This window comes from Semicossyphus pulcher, unplaced genomic scaffold, assembly GCF_022749685.1.
Source record: "Semicossyphus pulcher isolate SPU_LCO1_2020_fin unplaced genomic scaffold, fSemPul1.0.p SCAF_15, whole genome shotgun sequence".
NCBI classification, from domain to species: Eukaryota; Metazoa; Chordata; class Actinopteri; order Labriformes; family Labridae; genus Semicossyphus; species Semicossyphus pulcher.
Genome location: NW_027211659.1, coordinates 29,390,816 through 29,413,481, shown reverse-complemented (window position 1 = coordinate 29,413,481; position 22,666 = coordinate 29,390,816). Strand labels below are relative to the sequence as shown.

Genomic DNA, 22,666 nt, shown 5'->3' with positions numbered 1-22,666 from the left:
TACAATTAATATGTTTCTGTTTCTTTAATTCTTATAGAGCAATGTCCTCCTGCCTTTATAACTAAACCTGACCATCAGACTATGTATGTTGGGAAGAGGGCAATGATACAGTGTGTAATAACAGGATCTGTGCCACTCAATGTTGTCTGGCTCAAAGACAACCAGGCCTTGCCCCAGTTGCCGACACACTACCAAACCTATTGTGAAAAGAATAAGCACACTCTTGAGATAACCAAACTTGAGCCGGCTGACAGGGGGCTCTACGTGTGCACGGTGTCTAATGATGTTGGGACAGCTGAGTGCAGCATGGAGCTGCGGGTTATTAATCAGCCCAACTTTGTAAAGCCCCTGGGTCCAGTCGCTGCTGTGGTCGGAGCTCCTCTGCACCTGGAGTGTCAGGTGGATGAGGACACCGGAGTGAATGTCACCTGGACCAGAGATGGTAGAAAAGTCCACCAGTCTCCGGACTGTAAACTGTCTTTTGAGGATAAGACAGTGAGTCTTGATATCCTAAAGACCACACTAAAAGATTGTGGAAATTATGTGTGCACGGTGACAAATGAAGCTGGGAGTGCAACTTGCTCCACTTCGGTAAAGGTACAAGGTAAGAGCTTTCTAGTTATTTTTCATGGCTACTGCAGCATTTGAAGCTTCTGCAAATCTGCAGTACTGGAAATTAACACATTTTATTCTGTGGTGTGCAGTTCAGAGGGCAGCTCCAGCTGCTCTTGACTTACGCCTTAAATCTCCTCTTTCAATGCTGGGTTGTTGTTTTTTTTAATGTCTTCTTTGACTTCCTAATGGCTCTATTTAACTATACACCTCTCCAGAGCCGCCAGTCTTTGTAAAGAGACTGGAAGCCAACACGGTTTGGAAGGCAGGCGGCGCTGCACGGCTGCAGTGCATCATCAAAGGGTCTCCTGTGCTTCACACCACCTGGTTCTTTAATTCCAGCCAGCTGTCTGCTGGTGGCAGATGTAATATCAGTCTGAAGGACGGTGTTACCACTCTTGAGATGCAGGACGTCACGCTGAGTGACAGTGGAAACTATACATGTGAGGTTCTCAATGAGTCTGGCTGTGAAAGCTGCAGCACTAAAGTGACAGTGAAAGGTAAAGGACACTGAGGGATCTTTATTACAGGAAAACATTCATTCAGAATAAGAAGGTGTTGAACTGAACTATGTTCTCCCCTTAGAACCACCGTCTTTCAGAAGGGAGTTACTCTCTGTAGAGGCGGTCAGAGGATCGGTAGCTGTATTGGAGTGTGACGTTGTAGGCTCTGCACCGTTTGAGGTGGCCTGGAAAAAGAATAAGAAACGTCTGTCAACAGATAAGAAATACAGCATCGTGTCACAGGGATCTCTGAGCTCTCTGGAGATCCGCTCCTTCGAGAGCGCTGACGCTGGTGAATATGAATGTGTGGTATCAAATGAGGTGGGCTCGGTAACCTCAAAGTCAGTAGCTAAACAAAGAGGTTAGTGATGTAACAGAAATGCAGACTAACTTGAAAAGTTAAAATACCTGTTGGTTGTTGTTTATATGATACCCACCCATACTGTTATTTCAGAGCCACCCATGTTCTCAAAGAGGATTGAGAGTGCCACAGTAGTGTTGGGACACACAGTCAAGCTGCAGGGAGCCCTTAAAGGCTCAGCACCCATCACTATCAAATGGATGAAAGACTCTGAGCTGCTGAGAGACGATGATCCAAACGTGAACATGACGTTTGAAAACAACACGGCTAGCATTTCCTTCTCTTCTGTTGAGATGAAGCACGGGGGCAAATATACTTGCCTTGCTGAAAATGAGGCGGGGCAGCAGAAATGTGAAGCTGTCTTAACAATTCAAGGTTAGAACACGATCCTGTCCATTAGAAATATTGATTAAGGTCAGCAACAGATGTTTCTACAGTCTAAAACGTGTGTTGTGTTGTAGAACCTGCTAGGATCATAGAGAAAGCAGCATCCATCAGTGTGACTGCAGGGGATTCAGCCACGTTGGAGTGCACCATTTCTGGAAGTCCTGAGCTCAAAGTGAAATGGTTTAAAGACGGCAAGGAGATAACCAGTGGGCGTAAATATAGAGCGATTGTCAAGGAGAACGCTGCCGTCTTAAAGATTCTCTCGGCAGATAAGGGAGACACTTCGGAGTTCAGGATGGAGGTGTCCAATAAAGTGGGAAAAGACCAGTGCACCTGCTCAGTCACTGTTATAGGTTAGTCCAAGCCCAGAATACATCATTAACCACAGCTGTGACATTCGGCCCTCATTGACAGTGATGTGCTGGATGTATTTCCTTACACAGATCGAGCAGCTCCACCATCCTTCACCAAAACTCTAAAGAAAGTGGATGGAAGTGTTGGTGGTAATGTTACCTTGGAATGTAGAGTCGCTGGATCTCAGCCGATGGTTGTTTCCTGGTACAAAGACGATAAAGAAATCCACAGTGACGGCAAATATCAGCTTGATTTCAGTGAGAGTACGTGCTCTGTGACTATAGCCGCCCTGGAGCAAAGGGATGGCGGAGTTTATACATGCCGGGCCTCTAATGAAGCTGGAGAAAAAGAGACCAGTGGCACATTGTCCGTCAAAGGTCAGAGGAGTTCACTTACTTGAGGTTAAACAGGAATTTGGCAAACATTATAATCATCAGAGCTTATTCACAGGCTGTGAACATGTATGCTCTTTTTCTTCCCAAATGACTCCAGAGCCTCCGGTCTTCACGGTGAAACCTGAATCCCAGGATGCTTCTCAGGGATCAAATGTTGTCATGAAGTCATCCTTTAAGGGATCAGCTCCTCTGGTTGTTAAATGGTTCAGAGAGGAGAAAGAGATTTTCACTGGGGGCAAGTGTTTCATAAAGAAAGACGCCTCTTCCAGCTCTTTGGAGCTTCACTCTGTGAAACCCAGTGACTCGGCTAAGTACACATGCCAAGTGTCCAACGAAGCTGGGAAGGTGGACTGCACTGTAAACCTCTTTGTGAAAGGTGCTGTCTCAGTCTGTCATACACTGCATTGTTGTGTCCTTTACTTCTCGTTTTAACTGTTAATGTTACTGTTAATTTACAGAAGCCCCAACATTTACCATCAAACCCGAGCCTCACCAGTTACTGAAAACTGGACAGTGTCTGAAGCTGTCCTGCAAAGTACAGGGCAGTCCTGTGATTAGCATCTCATGGTTTAAAAATGGCTCAGAAATTGCTTCAGACAACAGACACACGACGTCCTTTGACAGCTCAGTAGCAACTCTGGAGGTAGAAAACTGCTCTGTAGAGGATAGTGGAGATTATGTCTGTATGGCGTCCAGCGAGGCCGGCAGAGACCAGTGCAGCAGCTCAGTCACAGTAAAAGGTTTGTCCAGTCTTCACCCTGTTTTTCTTAGTTTAATTCAGAGAATGTTGGCATTAAGTCTGGTCCACATTGTTCTTTAACGTGTTCTCCATCTCCATCAACATCTTTAAGAACTTTGGATTCGGCCATGTTGTGACGATAACCAATGAGAGGGTTGAATTTGTAATGTGGTAAACGGTTAAATGAATTCTGTAGACCAGACTGCCCTCGTTAGACTTGAACCCACTCAACCGCCTCTTGCCTTCTAATACAACATGTCCCATCTGTTTTTATAGAGCCGCCAGTGTTTGTGAGCTCTTTTGAATCAGCTGAGCTCGTGAAAGGATCGGACATTATCTTGGAGGGGACCGTCTCAGGTTCTCCTCCGTTTGAAATAAGCTGTCTCCTCAACGAGAAGCTGATCAGAGACGACAAAAGGCATAAGATCAGTTTTGACAATGACACTGTCACTCTTCAGATATTTGTCTGTGAGACTGCAGACGCTGGGACATACCAGTGCACTGTTGCAAATGAATTTGGGGAGACATCTTGTTCTTGCCAGATTTCTCTGAAAGGTCAGTCAAACGACGAGTCATTACTCTCCATTGACCAATGTGCAGATTCTTTAGTGAAACATGTCATCAGGCACCATGACGTTTTCTCCAAATAACATTCTGCTATTTGCTGCTATTGTTTTTGGTGTGAGGCAGCCAGTAAACATCAGATCAGGGCAGATTAAAGATGTGCAATGTGGATCATGTGTATGTAACCCCTCCCACAGCATGCAGACTGATGTGATTTCTCTCTCACTAGAACCGCCATCATTTGTTCAGAGACTGGACGATATGTCCTGCATAGTGGGCTCTGAGATCTGTATGAAGTGTATGTTGTCTGGATCACTTCCCATGACTTTCACCTGGATCAAGGACGATCATGAGCTCACAGAAGACGAGCATGTTAAGATGTCCTCTGAAACCAAAAGTGCCGTGTTGAATTTGAAAAATGCTCAGTTATCACACGGCGGGAAATATGTGTGTCAGGCACAGAACAAAGCCGGGACGCGCAGCTGTGCCGCTGTGCTCGTAGTGACAGGTTTGTAGGATGTGACTCTCACTTGTCCTAAATGCTGTTGCTTTTTTCGTCAAGCTTGTTGTTTCATCTGTCGCATTAACACCTGTAAACTGCACTGGCTAATCACTTTGGACTATTGTGTCATCCTAGAGCCAGCAAGCATTTCAGAACATGCAAAGTCAATCAGTGTAACGCAAGGCGACCCAGCCAGACTTGAATGCAGATTCTCAGGCACAAAGCCGCTGAGGTGCAGATGGATGAGAGAGGGAAAGGAGCTGAGCTCAGGCCAGAGATACAAGATACAGAGCACAGACAGCAGCTCTGTGCTGAACATCATTAAAGCAGAGAAACGGGACAGTGGTGATTACATCTTTGAGGTTTCAAATAATGCTGGCTGCAGCTCCTGTGAAGCAGCTGTGACTGTCGTAGGTCAGTGTGTCCACGTGTCTTTAGAAGATGTTCCTCTCTATTTCATGCGCACAACCGACTCAACGTTGTTTTCTCACCTTGTGTATCATAGCTCAGATTATTAAACCATCTTTCACAAGAGAATTGAAGGAGGCAGAAGGAATCAGAGGATCATTTGTTCATCTGGAGTGCCTTGTATCCGGCTCTCAGCCAATGACGATACAGTGGTTCAAAGATGAAGAAGAGATCCACAATGATGAGAAACACAAATGCACATTCTTTGAAAATGTAGCTTTCCTTGAAATCAGTTGTGTTGACCGTAAAGACAGCGGCTGTTACGCCTGTACAGCTAAAAACAAGGCGGGATCTGTCCGATGCTCTGGAACATTGTCTGTTAAAGGTCAGAGTTCATTCGTTTCATTCATTCACACTACTTTCTTGCAGTTTAAGTGTACATGTTGTGAGGATGTTAAAATAGGTGTAACGGGTTTTGTCCACCAACAGAACCACCATGCATTCTTGAAAAGCCTGAATCCATGAATGTTCTGCCGGGCTCAAAGGTCCAGTTTAATGTACTGGTCTCTGGCACACCACCACTGAAGATCAAGTGGTTTAAAAACAAGAAAGAGATTTTATCCAGCGCTGACTGCTCTGTGATTAAAGACAACACCTCAAGCTCACTGGAGCTCTTCTTTGCTAACGCTGCTGATTCTGGAGACTACGTGTGCGAGATACAGAACGATGTGGGCTCAGCTTCCTGCCAGGCAACACTCTTTGTCAAAGGTTAATATAGCTCTCTCACCTTTGTCAGTTTCTATTACTTTAAAATGATAAAATACGTAAGTAACTTGTGTTTTTTTCAGAACCTCCCTATTTCCTTGAAAAACCCGAAGGTGTCTCGTTAGTGACAGTAGGAGACACTCAGCTGTTTGAATGCAAGGTGGCTGGAACTCCAGAGATCTCTGTGCATTGGTTTAGAGACGGAGCTGAGATTCATCAAAGTGTGAAACACAAAATGTCATATTCCGACTCTGTTGCAACGTTGCATATTTGTGAAGTTAGTGAAAACGACAGCGGGAAGTACTTCTGCAAAGCCTGCAACGAGGCAGGCACAGAGAGTTGCACTGTGGAGCTCCAAGTAAAAGGTAGTTTCCCTGTTCATGTTAAAGATATAATCTCAAAGGTCTCAGTTTAGTTCTATTTGGCGCCACCTTATGGTGATAAAAAGCAATTGCAGGAGCATACGTCCCAGATATCCAGACAGCTGCATGTGTGACGTCCACGGTTGGCTCCGGTTGTAACTCTTGATTTTCCTGGCTGACGGTCGCTTTCCTTTTCAGACTGTTTGCTTCATCTGAGCGTCGAGTTTGTTTCTTCTTCTTTGGATTTTCACTTCTTGTTGAAGTTGTATCTGTAGTCATCCATCTTTTCTTTGTTTGTTCAGCCATAGTAGATTACTGTTTACTCGCAACACTTGCAGAGAGCGGAAAAGCAGCCGCTTAGCTCCGCCTACCCTCTCTGGCAGACCAACCACTGCTGGCTGATGGAAAACGCGTCACTAACTGGGCGCCGTCACAGACACCCAGCCCATAATAATACTATATACTGCAGATGCAAAGGCTTTCATCAGTGGGCCATAGGCTCAGTCACCATGTGTTACCTCATTCAGAGAGAGAGAGAGACTTACAGACATTTATTTACATGAACGTCTTCAAGATTATATCTTTAATTTTAAGTCAAGTGTTATCGTACATCAGTAACAAATCAGGTTTTCAGTTTGATTTCTTTTTTATTTCAGAAACTCCGTCTTTTTCGAGAGAGCTGATGTCTCTTGAAGTTGTTAAAGGTTCCACTGCAGTGTTTGATTGCAAAGTGGCAGGAAGTGCTCCATTTAAGGTCACATGGTTCAAAGATAGAAAGCCAATCAAATCCAGCCAGAAGTATGTTATCATTGATTGTGACAACGTTAGCTTGAAAGTCCAGGACTGTAAAGCGGAGGATGTCGGTACTTATAAGTGTGTGGTAGCCAATGAAGTTGGAAGTTGCACTGGCTTCGCAGCTTTGTCCCTAAAAGGTTGGTTTTACTATTTTTACATGTCACTGACATACATCAGGCATACGTCACTGTACACACTGGTATTTATATGACCTCTTTTGTTTGCATTAGTCCCTCCAACATTTGTAACGAAGATAGAAAATGTCTCCAGTCTTCTGGGAGATGTGGCGGTGTTTCGCTGCACCCTGGAAGGTTCTCTGCCTCTCTCTGTACAATGGCAAAAAGACGAGAGCTGGATCCCAGAGGATTCAAAGATTGAGAGAACATTTGACAACAAAGAGGCCACTCTCAAAATACCTGCCTGTGAGGCACATCACATGGGGAAATACACCTGCCATGTTGTTAACGAGGCCGGGCAGGACAAATGCTTTGCCAACCTCGTGGTGCAAGGTACCTCTGCTTCAGGCTTGATGCTTATGCCTAACATTATAGCTAGCTCTAACAGCTACAAGTGCACTTACCTCTTTTTCGGTGTTCTAGAACCACCTACGATCAGAGAGAAGCCAGAGGTAGTCAAAGTGACATGTGGAGATCCAGTTAGTCTTGAGTGCAGGGTTGCTGGAACTCCTCAGATAAGTGTGAGATGGACCAAAGATGGCAAAGAGCTTCAGTCAAGCAGGAAACACAGTCTCTACTACGAGGACAACCTTAGTCGACTGAACATACCGTCCTCTCAGCTGGGAGACAGCGGAGTGTACCTGTTTGAAGCCAAAAACCCTGTTGGGACGTGCAGCTGTAAAGTCACGCTGGTGGTTTTAGGTTTGTAACTGTTTTGCTGTTGGTAGAACAAACCGTTTAAAATGTACAATTGGGTTTTTTTGGCTTTGCACTAATTATCTCTTAATATCATTTTAAACAGAGGAGGTAATTCCTCCAATGTTCATCAGGGCACTAACAAACATTCAAGCAATTATGGGTTCAGCTGTTAGCATGGACTGCAAAGTGGCTGGTTCTCTTCCAATGTCAGTCGAATGGAGCAAAGGGAAACAAGAGATCACCAAGAGCTCCAAATATAAACTTCTGAATGTTGATAACACTCTCTCCCTGGAGTTCCAGCTGACTGAGAGTGCTGATACAGGAGAGTACTGCTGTAAAGTAACCAACAGAGCAGGCAGCAGTGTGTGCAGCGGTGTTCTTACAGCTAAAGGTTAGCATTTAAAGGTCAACTTGATCAAATTTCCAACCTGAAAGCTGTTGGTCGTGTATCTGAATAATCTTTCTGTATGGGTTTTAGTGCCACCAACATTTGTAGCTGAGCTTGAGTCTCAATCTGTGATTCCAAAGTCTGCTGTACTCTTCGGAAGTGTCTTTGAAGGAACACCTCCTTTTATGGTTAAATGGTTCAAGGACGACATGGAACTCATTACCGGACCGTCCTGTACCGTTACACTGCAGCCGTATTCGTCCTCTGTAGAGCTCCACTCAGTCGACACCTTGCAATGTGGGATTTATTCTTGCCATGTTAGCAATGAAGCAGGCGCAGTGAAGAGTGCAGCCGCCTTGTTGGTGAAAGGTTGGACTATTCTTTTTTTGTCCATCACCACCACCATTGCCACACAATTAACTCCATCTTTTTTCTTTATTTTTCCCAGCTCCTCTTTCTTAGTTTTCATTTTCTCGACCTGACCACCTGACCATTTCTTTTCTATCTATGTTGCCTTCAGACTCCTCTGCCATCTGTTACATCATCTTTCTTCATCGCCCATACCTCACATGAATGCTCAAGTGTTGCTTTTTGCAGATGACAGTAACATCACTTTTTTTGACTTTGCAGAACCTCCACAGTTTGTCCTGAAACTTCCTCCCACTACCTTTGTGAAGCAGTGTGAGGGACACCGTTTCGAATGCAAGGCCATCGAATCAAAGTCTCTGATTATGTGCTGGTACAAAAATGACCAAAAGATAGCCGACGGAGGCAACTATAAAACAATGATTGTAGACTCCAGCGCATATCTCCAGCTGCACAGCACAAAGTTTGAGGATAATGGTGTCTACACCTGTGAGGCTCATAACGATGCTGGCAGTGCGAGCTGCAGCACTGTTCTCAAAGTTCAAGGTCAGCTATCCAGCAGATTTCTTGGATATACATTCTTGTGGTTTCTGTCCCCTCTGAACTTTTGCAGCATGAAAAAGAACGAATGAAACTCCCCAATGATGCAGATTGTGATATTTGATTTGATCTTGCTTTTGGAACCCTTTCTCAAAACTTCAGCATGGAACAACACCACCCTCTGTTTCCATTAAACATCTAACTGTGTCCTCTCTTGTGTTGGATAGCATGAGTCTGAGTATTACCTCTTTAGAGGCATGTATTTGTTCATCTTTGGATGGAAAGAACTACAGTATAATCTTTTCCATAGTGGTTCCTCTGATGTCAGTGCGATAAGACTCCAGTCAGAGCATGAACATAAGCAAATGTTTGCATTCCCTCACTATTAATCTTTGTTTTCTGTCAACGTCTGGATGGATTCCTCTAGCATGGACTGAACTGAAGCATGACCCTTCACAAGAAATACTGATCAATGGAAGTGCTGATCAGGTTTTATCAGTGAAGACGGGACGTTCTCCAATGTTACTTCTGCTAATGTATCTCAATATATCTTCCAGAGTCCCCCTCCTTTATTAAAAGTCCAAGCCCAGTAGAGGGCATTAAAGGGAAAGATGCCAGCCTACACTGTGAGGTGTATGGCACTCCACCATACCAGGTTAACTGGTACAAAGACAAAAGGCCACTCAAGGAGAGCAGGAAGTATAAGATGGTCTGTGAAGCCAGCTCTGCCACACTTCACGTCATGAAACTGGAGCAGGATGACGCTGGGCTCTATGAGTGCAGAGTGTCAAACAATGTGGGATCTGGATTTTGTCGCACAACCATTAGCCTTAAAGGTTCGTACACAATCAGTGACCATTTTCTGAGAGAGTAGCGTTCGTGTGATTACTTCTCCTCACGTTTGAACTTTCCATCAATATTCAGAGCAACCAGCATTTGTCAAGAAGCTGGTGGACCAGTCAGTGAGAGTCGGTCAGCAGCTGACACTGACAGCTTCAGTGAAAGGCTCGGAGCCTTTGACCGTGTCCTGGGTTCAGGACAAAGATCACATTCTCAGAGATGGTGACAACAGAAAGATCACATTTGAGAATAACGTGGTCACCCTTGTAGTGCCCAAGGCTGACTCAACCACAGCTGGTAAATACACCTGCCAGCTGAGGGGCGACTCTGGAGTTGTGGAGTCTGTGTCTCAAGTGACCGTTCTAGGTTTGTTGAACTCCAAACTTTATTACATTACCACCAGTGACAGTGTAAGGATTCGTCTAGCTTAACATCTTCTTTCCTAATTTCTAGAACCCGCTGCTATTGTGGATAGCCCGGAGTCCTTGAACGTTAAGTCAGGAGAAAATACATCTCTTGAAGTCACAGTATCTGGCTCACCAGAACTGAAAACTAAGTGGTTCAAGGATAACAAGGAAGTCTCTGCTGGTGCCAAGTATCAGATGTCCTTCACAAAAAAGGTTGCTGCGCTGAAGATTCGTTCTGCTGACAAAGCAGACGCAGGAGAATACAAGCTGGAGGTTTCAAACCATGTTGGTACAGCCTCTTGCAAAACTAAGCTTTCAGTATCAGGTTCGTGGCCATTGTGTACCTGCTCGTTAAGAAATTTAGATCCTAGTAATTCAAAATAGCTCAGAATGCTTTATAACATCTTGTTTGTTTTAAATAGATAAGTTGATTCCACCAAGTTTCATAAGGAAGCTGAGAGATACCCACCTTGTTGCGGGTAAACCTGGTGAGATGGAGTGTAAGGTCACTGGCTCTGCTCCTTTAACAACATCCTGGTTCCACAACGGCCAAGAGATCAAGTGTGGCCCAAACTATGACATTAGTTGCACTGATAATAACTGCAAACTGAGAGTTCCAACTATCAAGATGTCAGATTCTGGCAAATACACCTGTAAAGCTGTAAACTCTGCTGGAGCCAGTGAGACCAGTGCTTCAATGAACGTAACAGGTGAGTAGGTGTGAAGAAAGTCGAGAACATTTGCAGGATGTTCTTCTCTGCACAGGATCAGGCTCAACAAGAATTAATGACGATCTTTTTTATTTGAATCCAGAACCTCCATATTTTGTGGAAACACCTGAAGCGAGGGAAACATTACCCGGCAAAAATGTATCTTTCTCGGCTAAAGTGAAAGGCAGCGCCCCTCTGAAAGTGAAATGGTTCAGGGGAGCCAAAGAGATGCTGCATGGAAAGGGCTGCGAGATCGCCCTGAAGAACGAAGTTGCTACTCTGGTGCTTCACAAGGTTGAAAAATCCCACGCAGGAGAGTACACCTGCCAGATCATTAACAATGCAGGGAAGGAAAGCTGCCCGGTTAATCTGTTTGTCAAAGGTTTGTTAGCATGATAGATATCTTTCACCATCTTTGCTCTTCTAAAGTAAGCTTTATGTAACTGATCGTGGAATTACCTCTCTCAGAACCAGTCCACTTTGTGAAGAAGCTGAAGGACATTTCCTCTGAAAAGGACAAGCCTCTGAGGCTTGAGGTCACATTTGCTGGAACCCCGAGGATACATGTGACATGGAAGAAGGACGGAAAACCAGTCTGGGCTTCATATCAGTACAACGTGATCACCACAGACACCTCCTGCATTCTGGAGGTTCTGAACTCTGACAGGGTGGAGGCTGCCGGTAGATACTTCTGTGAAGTAGACAACGGAGTTGGAAGTGACAGATGTGAAGCACAAGTGTCAATACTAGGTATAATCTACATGTTCATCTTCTTCGTTTAGTAGTTGTAGTTTAATAATTCATTCATTAATTAAGTCATGAATTGATTCATTCATTTGTTCATTCACAACTCAAAACCAGTAGTTTCACTAAATCATCATCATCATCATCTTTCACCTTAGAACGGCCTCACTTTGTTGAAACGATGGAGCCAGCAGAGGTCACTGTGGGCGATGCGGTCACCCTGAAATGCCGTATTGTAGGAACTCCTGACATCTCCGTAGCTTGGTTCAAAGGTGACGGAAAGCTGCGCAAGTCCAACGTTTGCTCGATGGATTTCACAAACGGTGTTGCCACTTTGAAACTGGTCAAAACAACCAAGTTCGATCACGGCGAGTACACCTGCCAGGCCGAGAACCGGGTCGGTTCAGCCTCTGCCAGGTGTAAGGTGGTTGTAAAAGGTGATGATCGTTTCCATACTTGTTTTATCCGTTCATAGATCTGCTGTTGTTGTGTGAAAAAACAGACATAATTGATAGACTGAAAAGATCACTCAGTTACATTTGCCAATGGATCCTTTCTTCTTGTTTTATTATATAAAACTAAATATTACAATTACAATTCACCACTAGTTTTCTACTGATCGTTCTCTCAGTGATAATGGAACAAGTCACATTTCATCTATCCTCGCAACATTAACTCTGACATAGAGACATAGAATTGCATGGCAACATAACAGTGGGCACATTTCTAACATTAACATTGCTTCTCATAGAACCTGTGCGCTTTGTCAAGAAGCTGGACGACACTACTTTCATAGTCGGTCAGCCTCTGAAACTAACCTGTGCATACACTGGGAGCCAGAGGGTCAACGTCACATGGAAAAAGGATGGCAAGCTGATTTGGGCCTCTTATCAGTACAATGTTAAAACCACCGATTCACTCTGCGCTCTGGAAGTCCTCAACAGCGACAGGCCTGAGGCAGCTGGAACGTACACTTGCGAAATCTCCAATGGAGTGGGAACTGACGTCTGCCATGCTCGTGTGAGCCTAGGTAAAATCACAAACTCTTAACACACCGCCTGCTTTCACTTAATCAACTGAGTGTATCAACAACAGATGCCTTCTTCTGTTTAATGGGCACAGTAGGTTGCTATCTTGACATCTAGAAATGATCAAGTGAATTAGGACTAATGCCTGCCTGCTTGCATAGCATTTTCTTTACAACTAACCGCACCATTACTCCTCTCAGAACCCGCTCGCTTCGTCCAAAAGCTGGAAGACACTTATTTCAGACTCCGTGAACCTTTGACCCTCAAGTGCATGTACACTGGAAGCCAGAGAATCAACGTGACCTGGAAGAAGGATGGCAAACTGATCTGGGCATCATACAAGTACAACATGAAGACCACCAAAGACACCTGCATCCTGGAAGTGCTTAACAGCGACAGAGAAGAGGCTGTCGGAAGATACACATGTGAAGTTTCTAACGCTGAAGGAGGGGATATCTGCCATGCTAATGTCAAACTAGGTAAACAAGGGTTTAAAACATCACTTTGATAACACATGATTTAACCGGCTTGTTTAAAAACATAAATGCCACTGCTTCAATCTTCTAACACCAGCATTACTAATTGATTTTTAGAACCAGTTCGCTTTGTGAGAAAACTAAGGAACTCCTTCTATAAACTTGGCCTCCCTCTGACACTGGAGTGCACGTTCACCGGCAGCCAGAGGATTTACGTGAGCTGGATGAAGGATGGCAAACCCATCTGGGCATCGTACAAATATAATGTTAAAACTACCAACCTTTCCAGCACCCTCCAAGTTCTCAACAGTGACAGTCGGGAAGCCATCGGGAAATACTCGTGCGAGATTTCCAATTCAGAGGGCACCGATATCTGCCATGCTATTGTTAAGATAGGTAATCCCACTAACAAATGCACCTCATGACTTCAGTTCATTTCAGTTTCCAAATGTGAAAAATCATAAATTCTGTCACATCCCTGCCAACCAAACCTTTCACTTAGACATGCATCTGCTTGCTCTAACAGAAGAACACAAACTAACGTCCCCATTGCTCCTTTAGAACCTGTGCGCTTTACAAAAGAGCTGGAAGACACCACTTTCAGACTCGGCCGGCCCCTGACGCTGTACTGCGGCTACAGTGCCAGTCCAAGGGTCTTTGTGAGCTGGAGAAAGGACGGCAAACCAATCTGGGCGTCCTACAAGTACAACGTCAAGACCACAGATAATTGCTGTGTCTTAGAGGTCCTCAACAGTGACCGTCTCGAAGCAGCAGGAAGATACTCCTGTGAAATCTCTAACTCTGAGAACACAGCTATCTGCTACGCTCAGGTCAAACTAGGTAAAACATCAAACACAGTGAGGGCTCATCTGTTCTGTTGTACTTCGTGGTTTTGGAAATGCATCTATTGACAGCAAACTTTGTCTGTTGATGCCATAGATATCAAAGAATTGGGTGAATACTGCATAAAAACATCTGTACTGAAAACATCAGTATACAGAAATACCTGTGCACAACTGTTCTCTATCCAAACTACCTGAAGGAACTAACTCCATTATAATTACACACGTCCACGGTGACTTCTCGCCAAGTCTCCCTCGATCTCGAACAAACATCACAGTTAAATGTGGTGACATCAACATATCCGCTGAAACTTTTAAAAACTGAAAAACAATGAGCCTTGTTTTTTCATGCTTCTCTTGCCACCTGTTTCAGATAACATTTCTTATCATTATCAACAGTTAACTAACAACTAACCTCCCTGCCTTTCTTAGAACCTGTGCGCTTTGTGAAACAGCTGGAGGATATGACCTTTAGGGTGGGCCAGCCTCTGAAGCTTCAGGTCATGTACACGGGCAGCCAGCACGTGCACGTGACCTGGACTAAAGACGGCAAGCCGATCTGGGCTTCCTACCAGTACAATGTGAAGACGACAAACGACTCCTGTGTGTTGGAGGTTCTCAACAGTGACAGAGAAGAGGCTGCTGGGAGATATTCCTGCCAAATATCAAATGCTAGTAGCTCAGCTATCTGTCACTCTCATGTCAGACTTGGTAACTACATCCAAACATACTCACTGCTTTGCTAACATTTCAGGCTAGTTTTTTTGACTAACACTGATGTTGCTCCTCTCAGAACCTGTGCGCTTTTTGAAAAAGCTCGAAGACACATCGTACCGTCCGGGCGATCCATTGAGTCTGTCTTGCACGTACACTGGCAGTCAGCGAGTTCACGTCAGCTGGACAAAGGACGGCGAGCCAATCTCGGCTTCTTACAAATACAACGTGAAGACTACAGATTCCTCGTGCGTTTTGGAAGTCCTCAATAGTGACAGAGAAGAAACAGCTGGAGTCTATTCATGTCAAGTTTCTAATGCGGAAGATTCTGCCGTCTGTGACGCGTATGTCGTTCGTAAGACCTCTAAGAAAGGTATTACCTCAACAACTCACTACAGCACTTGCATTTCTCATGCCTAGCACTGATCATCAAACATCTTCTCATGCATAACCATAGAACACAGACTCTGTATCCGACTCCAAACTAGCTTCTGTTCTACTGGTTTCAACCATGTTTTGAGGGTTTTGAGCAGGATGAACCTGTGTAGTAGTAAAATTGTGCAGCTGATGCTGTTGGAACAGAAGCTGTCCCTGGAGTAGGATAGGACTCTGCTCCTATTGAAGCTTTGCTTAACATTTAAAGGTTTTAAATGAGACTAATGCACTTTCTTCACTGAATGATGGTTACGGAATAATCTCTGGCTTTGCTTGCTCTCTATTACTTTTACCTCTAACAATCATCACTGCTCCTCACAGAACCTGCACGCTTCATCAGGAAGCTGGAAAACAGCACATTCAGAGTCGGCAAACCGCTGGCGCTTAGAGTCGCGTTCACCGGTAGCCAGCGATTGAGTGTGAGCTGGAGGAAAGACGGGATGCCGATCTGGGCCTCTTATCAGTACAATGTGAAGACCACAGACTGCAGCTGCGTGTTGGATGTCCTCAACAGTGACCGAGAAGAGGCTCAGGGAAGATACTCTTGCGAAATTTCCAACCCTGAAGGCTCTGATATCTGCCATGCTTTTGTCAAACTAGGTAATAGGAACCAACAACAGAGTGCTTGTAGTGTGCAACAAACATTCATGCATGAAGTGAATGAGTCCTAATGGTAACTACCCTATGCCAATCACATAGCTTTTCCAATGCCTTTGGTACCTTCATGTCCAGGTAAAGTTCCCTCCATTCACATAGCCTCTCTTGCTGCGCATAAGAATATCCAAAGAGTCCTTTGGATATAGCGCGCTCGCACAGTACTCCGTCCTCCACATGTCGGTGTTCGTGGTTTTTATAACTGATTTCAACATTGCTTCTCTCAGAACCTGTACGATTTGTCAAGACACTGGAGGATGTGTGCCATGAGCTCGGTAAACCCTTGAGGCTGGAGTGCACTTACAGCGGTAGTCAGAGGGTCTATGTGACGTGGAAGAAGGACGACAAGCTCATCTGGGCTTCTTACCAGTACAACGTCAGAACCACCGACTCCTCCTGCGTTCTGGAGGTCCTCCACAGCGACAGAGCTACAGCAGCGGGAAAATACACTTGTGAAATTTCAAATGCTGAAGGAACTGCCACCTGTCATGCTCATGTTAAAATAGGTAACACATTAAAAGAAACATCTCAACTCATTACATACATGTGGTTCGACTTACTAATGCTAACCTCCAGTAGTTTCTGTGGTCATGTACTCGTTAGTTGGTAACATCTAAAAGTCCTGGGTCTCTTCTGTTGTTCAGGGTTGGCTGGTTCTGTGTTTCTGGGGCTCAGAAGAGTTCTTGAGAGATATTTTAAGTCATTATGGCTGGGTCAGAAATAATATTCACTTAGTAGACAGCAAAATATTTGTCAATAGGGTGGATGTTCTGTATTTGTCTGCTTTTATGTTGCAGGTTGTTCTATGTTGTCTCACATGCCGTGGCTCTCTGTTTTTCCAGTGGTAGAGGCTCGGTGGCCTGCTGAATGATAGACATTTCAATGCACTTCCCCAAGTCACAACCTGGCCTGACTTTCTTCCCTTTCTCCCCCAATAACAGAGCGCAAGGTCCCTCCAAACTTCACCAGGAAGCCCTCTGAGTCCATGGTGGATTCTGCAGGTAAAACGGTGAAGATGGAGGGTCGGGTGTCAGGCTCTCAGCCCCTGACCATCACCTGGTACAAGGATAACAGCCAGATCTACGGCTCTGACAAATATGACGTAAGCTTCAAGAACAACATGGCTGTGCTGTGTGTCAGAGACTCTTCCACCTCTGACGGCGGTGCGTACACCTGCACCGCCTCCAACGAAGCTGGAGAAGCTTCATGTCGGGTCTCTCTCACCATCTCAGGTATGAGAGGGTCGCTTCATCTCCTTTATTTGACGTTTTTATGATCATTTCTAAAACTTGTCTTTCTGAAGTGTGTTCCTTTCAAAGTGACGCGATCTTCAGGTAAAACCTTTCTGCTATAAACGAGAGATCCAGATCCGTCTCAGATTGTTGTCAGCTAGTGCTGAGACACGATGCAACATTGAGACATCTTAATATGTGAATGTGTCGTTGGTGTAATCCACGAGAACCAATAGGCTGTCATTCCACCAGATTAAGCACTTTATTATTCTCTGTAAATAGATTTTTACGTCATAGTGCTGAAGTTATTAGCTTTCAGATGTTTAGATTTCTCCAAAATGTGTTTATTCTGGGCTCAGCGTTGTTGGCAACAGACGGACAGGTGCTCCACAGCTGAAACAGAAAGCCTGACGTTGGCAGACACGTAGCAACAGTTCTGCATTTTCAAACCAAAACGTATCAGTGTGGACGGAGACAAGTACTCGTCTAAAGATTGTGCAAAAGCCTGAAGAAAGACACTCCAATGTACAGCCCATTCTGACAATGTTTGAAAGCAGCTTCCTGTAGTTGTCCTGCCTCTCTCCCATCAATCCTTTAGAAAGCGGACAGGCTCCAAAGTTCGACATCCCACTGGAGCCGGTGACGGTGAACGAGGGGGATAAACTGAGCATTAAATGTCACGTCCTTGGCTCTCCTCCACTGAACATCCAGTGGATGAAGGACAGGAGGGAGCTGAAGTCCAGTGGAAACACCAAAGTCACATTTGTGCACGGTTCAGCCTGTCTGGAGGTCAGCTCAGCCTCAAAGAGTGACGCAGGAGATTATCTCTGCAAGGCCAGCAACGCAAACGGCAGCAACTTCTGCAAGTCCAGGGTCACTGTGGCAGGTAATCACTTTGTTAATGATTGATGACCTACGTCCTGTCCTCCTGTATTCACTACTTTATTTTTCAAGTAATCAATATAATAGTTAACATCAAATCCTTCAATGCTTTGCACTTTTACCAGACGGGACACTTATGGGATCAAGAAGACAAATTGTGGAGTGATTGTGGCAGTTTGGTTTTATTTCACTGAATCTGAATCACCTCCAATGGGTTTAAATTCACAGAGAAATTAGTTTAATTAGGCCCAACAGCCAATCACTGCTTGACTGACTGCTTCTATACTGACTGACTGCTTCTATACTGACTGTTTCTATACTGACTGACTGCTTTCATCATGACTGACTGCTTCATGACTGACTGACTGTTTCTATACTGACTGACTGCTTCATGACTGACTGACTGACTGTTTCTATACTGACTGACTGCTTTCATCATGACTGACTGCTTCATGACTGACTGACTGTTTCTATACTGACTGCTTCTATACTGACTGACTGCTTTCATCATGACTGACTGCTTCATGACTGACTGACTGACTGCTTCATGACTGACTGACTGTTTCTATACTGACTGACTGCTTCTATACTGACTGTTTCTATACTGACTGACTGCTTTCATCATGACTGACTGCTTCATGACTGACTGACTGTTTCTATACTGACTGACTGCTTCATGACTGACTGACTGACTGACTGTTTCTATACTGACTGACTGCTTTCATCATGACTGACTGCTTCATGACTGACTGACTGTTTCTATACTGACTGCTTCTATACTGACTGACCGCTTTCATCATGACTGACTGCTTCATGACTGACTGACTGACTGCTTCATGACTGACTGACTGTTTCTATACTGACTGACTGCTTCTATACTGACTGTTTCTATACTGACTGACTGCTTTCATCATGACTGACTGCTTCATGACTGACTGACTGTTTCTATACTGACTGACTGCTTCATGACTGACTGACTGACTGTTTCTATACTGACTGACTGCTTTCATCATGACTGACTGCTTCATGACTGACTGACTGTTTCTATACTGACTGCTTCTATACTGACTGACTGCTTTCATCATGACTGACTGCTTCATGACTGACTGACTGACTGCTTCATGACTGACTGACTGTTTCTATACTGACTGACTGCTTCTATACTGACTGTTTCTATACTGACTGACTGCTTCATGACTGACTGACTGCTTTCATCATGACTGACTGCTTTCATCATGACTGACTGTTTCTATACTGACTCACTGCTTTCATCATGACTGACTGTTTCTATACTGACTGACTGTTTCTATACTGACTGACTGCTTTCATCATGACTGACTGTTTCTATACTGACTGACTGTTTCTATACTGACTGACTGCTTTCATCATGACTGAATGTTTTTATACTGACTGACTGTTTCTATACTGACTGACTGCTTTCATCATGACTGACTGCTTCTATACTGACTGACTGCTTTCATCATGACTGCCTGTTTCTATACTGACAGACTGTTTCTGTACTGTCTGACTGTTTCTGTACTGACTGACTGTTTCTGTTCTGACAGACTGTTTCTGTACCGAGTGACTGCTTCTGTTCTGACTGACTGTTTCTGTTCTGACTGACTGTTTCTGTACTGACTGACTGCTTTCATCATGACTGCCTGTTTCTATACTGACAGACTGTTTCTGTACTGTCTGACTGTTTCTGTACTGACTGACTGTTTCTGTTCTGACAGACTGTTTCTGTACTGACTGACTGTTTCTGTACCGAGTGACTGCTTCTGTTCTGACTCACTGTTTCTGTACTGAGTGACTGCTTCTGTACTGACTGACTGTTTCTGTTCTGACAGACTGTTTCTGTACTGACTGACTGTTTCTGTACCGAGTGACTGCTTCTGTTCTGACTGACTGTTTCTGTACTGAGTGACTGCTTCTGTACTGACTGACTGTTTCTGTTCTGACTGACTGTTTCTGTTCTGACTGACTGTTTCTGTACTGACTGACTGCTTTCATCATGACTGCCTGTTTCTATACTGACAGACTGTTTCTGTACTGTCTGACTGTTTCTGTACTGACTGACTGTTTCTGTTCTGACAGACTGTTTCTGTACTGACTGACTGTTTCTGTACTGAGTGACTGCTTCTGTTCTGACTGACTGTTTCTGTACTGAGTGACTGTTTCTGTACCGAGTGACTGCTTCTGTTCTGACTGACTGTTTCTGTTCTGACTGACTGCTTCTGTACTGACTGACTGCTTTCATCATGACTGCCTGTTTCTATACTGACTGACTGTTTCTGTTCTGACTGACTGTTTCTGTACTGACTGACTGTTTCTGTACTGAGTGACTGCTTCTGTTCTGACTGACTGTTTCTGTACTGAGTGACTGTTTCTGTACCGAGTGACTGCTTCTGTTCTGACTGACTTTCTGTTCTGACTGACTGTTTCTGTACTGAGTGACTGCTTCTGTTCTGACTGACTGTTTCTGTACTAACTGACTGTTTCTGTTCTGACTGACTGTTTCTGTTCTGAGTGACTGCTTCTGTACTGACTGACTGTTTCTGTTCTGACTGACTGTTTCTGTACTGACTGACTGTTTCTGTACTAAGTGACTGTTTCTGTACAGAGTGACTGCTTCTGTTCTGACTGACTGTTTCTGTTCTGACATACTGCTTCTGTTCTGACTGACTGTTTCTGTACTGAGTGACTGCTTCTGTTCTGATTGACTGTTTCTGTACCGAGTGACTGTTTCTGTACTGACTGACTGTTTCTGTACCGACTGACTGTTTCTGTTCTGACTGACTGTTTCTGTACTGACTGACTGTTTCTGTACTGAGTGACTGCTTATGTACTGACTGACTGTTTCTGTTCTGACTGACTGTTTCTGTACTGAGTGACTGCTTCTGTTCTGACTGACTGTTTCTGTTCTGACATACTGCTTCTGTTCTGACTGACTGTTTCTGTACAGAGTGACTGCTTCTGTTCTGACTGACTGTTTCTGTTCTGACATACTGCTTCTGTTCTGACTGACTGTTTCTGTACTGAGTGACTGCTTCTGTTCTGACTGACTGTTTCTGTACCGAGTGACTGTTTCTGTTCTGACTGACTGTTTCTGTACTGACTGACTGTTTCTGTACCGACTGACTGTTTCTGTTCTGACTGACTGTTTCTGTACCGAGTGACTGCTTCTGTTCTGACTGACTGTTTCTGTTCTGACATACTGTTTCTGTACTGACTGACTGTTTCTGTTCTGACTGACTGCTTCTGTTCTGACTGACTGTTTCTGTACTGAGTGACTGCTTATGTACTGACTGACTGTTTCTGTTCTGACTGACTGTTTCTGTACTGAGTGACTGCTTCTGTTCTGACTGACTGTTTCTGTTCTGACATACTGCTTCTGTTCTGACTGACTGTTTCTGTTCTGACTGACTGTTTCTGTACTGACTGACTGCTTTCATCATGACTGCCTGTTTCTGTACTGTCTGACTGTTTCTGTACTGACTGACTGTTTCTGTTCTGACTGACTGTTTCTGTACTGAGTGACTGCTTCTGTACTGACTGACTGTTTCTGTTCTGACTGACTGTTTCTGTACTGAGTGACTGCTTCTGTTCTGACTGACTGCTTCTGTTCTGACTGACTGTTTCTGTACTGAGTGACTGCTTCTGTTCTGACTGACTGCTTCTGTTCTGACTGACTGTTTCTGTACTGACTGACTGTTTCTGTTCTGACTGACTGTTTCTGTACTGACTGACTGCTTCTGTTCTGACTGACTGCTTCTGTACCGAGTGACTGTTTCTGTACTGACTGACTGTTTCTGTTCTGACTGACTGTTTCTGTACTGAGTGACTGCTTCTGTACTGACTGACTGTTTCTGTTCTGACTGACTGTTTCTGTACTGAGTGACTGCTTCTGTACTGACTGACTGTTTCTGTACTGAGTGACTGCTTCTGTACTGACTGACTGTTTCTGTACTGACTGACTGTTTCTGTACTGAGTGACTGCTTCTGTACTGACTGACTGTTTCTGTACTGACTGACTGCTTCTGTTCTGACTGACTGTTTCTGTACTGGCTGACTGTTTCTGTACTGAGTGACTGCTTCTGTTCTGACTGACTGTTTCTGTACTGACTGACTGCTTCTGTTCTGACTGACTGTTTCTGTACTGAGTGACTGTTTCTGTTCTGACATACTGCTTCTGTTCTGACTGACTGTTTCTGTACTGAGTGACTGCTTCTGTTCTGACTGCCTGTTTCTGTACTGACTGACTGTTTCTGTACTGAGTGACTGCTTCTGTTCTGACTGACTGCTTCTGTTCTGACTGACTGTTTCTGTACTGACTGACTGTTTCTGTACCGACTGACTGCTTTAGGCTCGGGCTGCTCTTGGTGCCAGTCAAGGCTGATCTTCATTCTTTCTTCTCAGACAAAGGAGTGAAGGCCGCCCCCACCGAGGCCGCCGCCCCTGCCGCCCCTGCTGCCCCCGCCCCAGTCAAGAGGCTCGACAACCTTTTCTTCATCGAGGAACCCAAAAACGTTTCGGTCACAGAGAGTAAGTGAAAGTGACACGAGAGCCCGCGGCCGCATGTCTCGTGTTTGTGGGTCGATGGAGCTTTTAAAGTTGTGGAAATTAATTCTGATCTGCAAAAATAACAACTTTTCACTGCAGTTCTGATCACTAAACAACAAGGGAAAACATGTGGGCCGAGTGTCGGTAGGAACGGCTTCAAAGTATGATGTAGGATGTAGATGTAATTCAAAGGTTAATTGAACAGATCGACACAAAACTACAT

At 44.5% G+C, this 22,666-nt stretch overlaps 1 protein-coding gene across 1 annotated transcript in view; it reads left to right on the top strand.

Annotated features, from left to right (window-relative positions):
* Nucleotides 1-22,666, top strand: part of LOC138591995 (titin-like) — a 170,653-nt gene that overhangs the window by 29,667 nt on the left and 118,320 nt on the right. Inside the window, 38 exon segments of the mRNA XM_069662571.1 lie at nucleotides 38-604; nucleotides 831-1,112; nucleotides 1,198-1,476; nucleotides 1,570-1,851; nucleotides 1,938-2,216; nucleotides 2,307-2,594; nucleotides 2,710-2,988; nucleotides 3,071-3,352; nucleotides 3,628-3,906; nucleotides 4,145-4,423; nucleotides 4,553-4,831; nucleotides 4,923-5,210; nucleotides 5,315-5,593; nucleotides 5,674-5,955; nucleotides 6,609-6,884; nucleotides 6,978-7,256; nucleotides 7,347-7,625; nucleotides 7,726-8,013; nucleotides 8,101-8,379; nucleotides 8,641-8,922; nucleotides 9,474-9,752; nucleotides 9,841-10,122; nucleotides 10,210-10,488; nucleotides 10,586-10,873; nucleotides 10,977-11,255; nucleotides 11,342-11,623; nucleotides 11,776-12,054; nucleotides 12,369-12,647; nucleotides 12,846-13,124; nucleotides 13,239-13,517; nucleotides 13,683-13,961; nucleotides 14,396-14,674; nucleotides 14,757-15,050; nucleotides 15,434-15,712; nucleotides 15,994-16,272; nucleotides 16,708-16,998; nucleotides 17,597-17,884; nucleotides 22,300-22,425. Of these exon segments, the coding sequence (XP_069518672.1) occupies nucleotides 38-604; nucleotides 831-1,112; nucleotides 1,198-1,476; nucleotides 1,570-1,851; nucleotides 1,938-2,216; nucleotides 2,307-2,594; nucleotides 2,710-2,988; nucleotides 3,071-3,352; nucleotides 3,628-3,906; nucleotides 4,145-4,423; nucleotides 4,553-4,831; nucleotides 4,923-5,210; nucleotides 5,315-5,593; nucleotides 5,674-5,955; nucleotides 6,609-6,884; nucleotides 6,978-7,256; nucleotides 7,347-7,625; nucleotides 7,726-8,013; nucleotides 8,101-8,379; nucleotides 8,641-8,922; nucleotides 9,474-9,752; nucleotides 9,841-10,122; nucleotides 10,210-10,488; nucleotides 10,586-10,873; nucleotides 10,977-11,255; nucleotides 11,342-11,623; nucleotides 11,776-12,054; nucleotides 12,369-12,647; nucleotides 12,846-13,124; nucleotides 13,239-13,517; nucleotides 13,683-13,961; nucleotides 14,396-14,674; nucleotides 14,757-15,050; nucleotides 15,434-15,712; nucleotides 15,994-16,272; nucleotides 16,708-16,998; nucleotides 17,597-17,884; nucleotides 22,300-22,425 (10,827 nt within the window).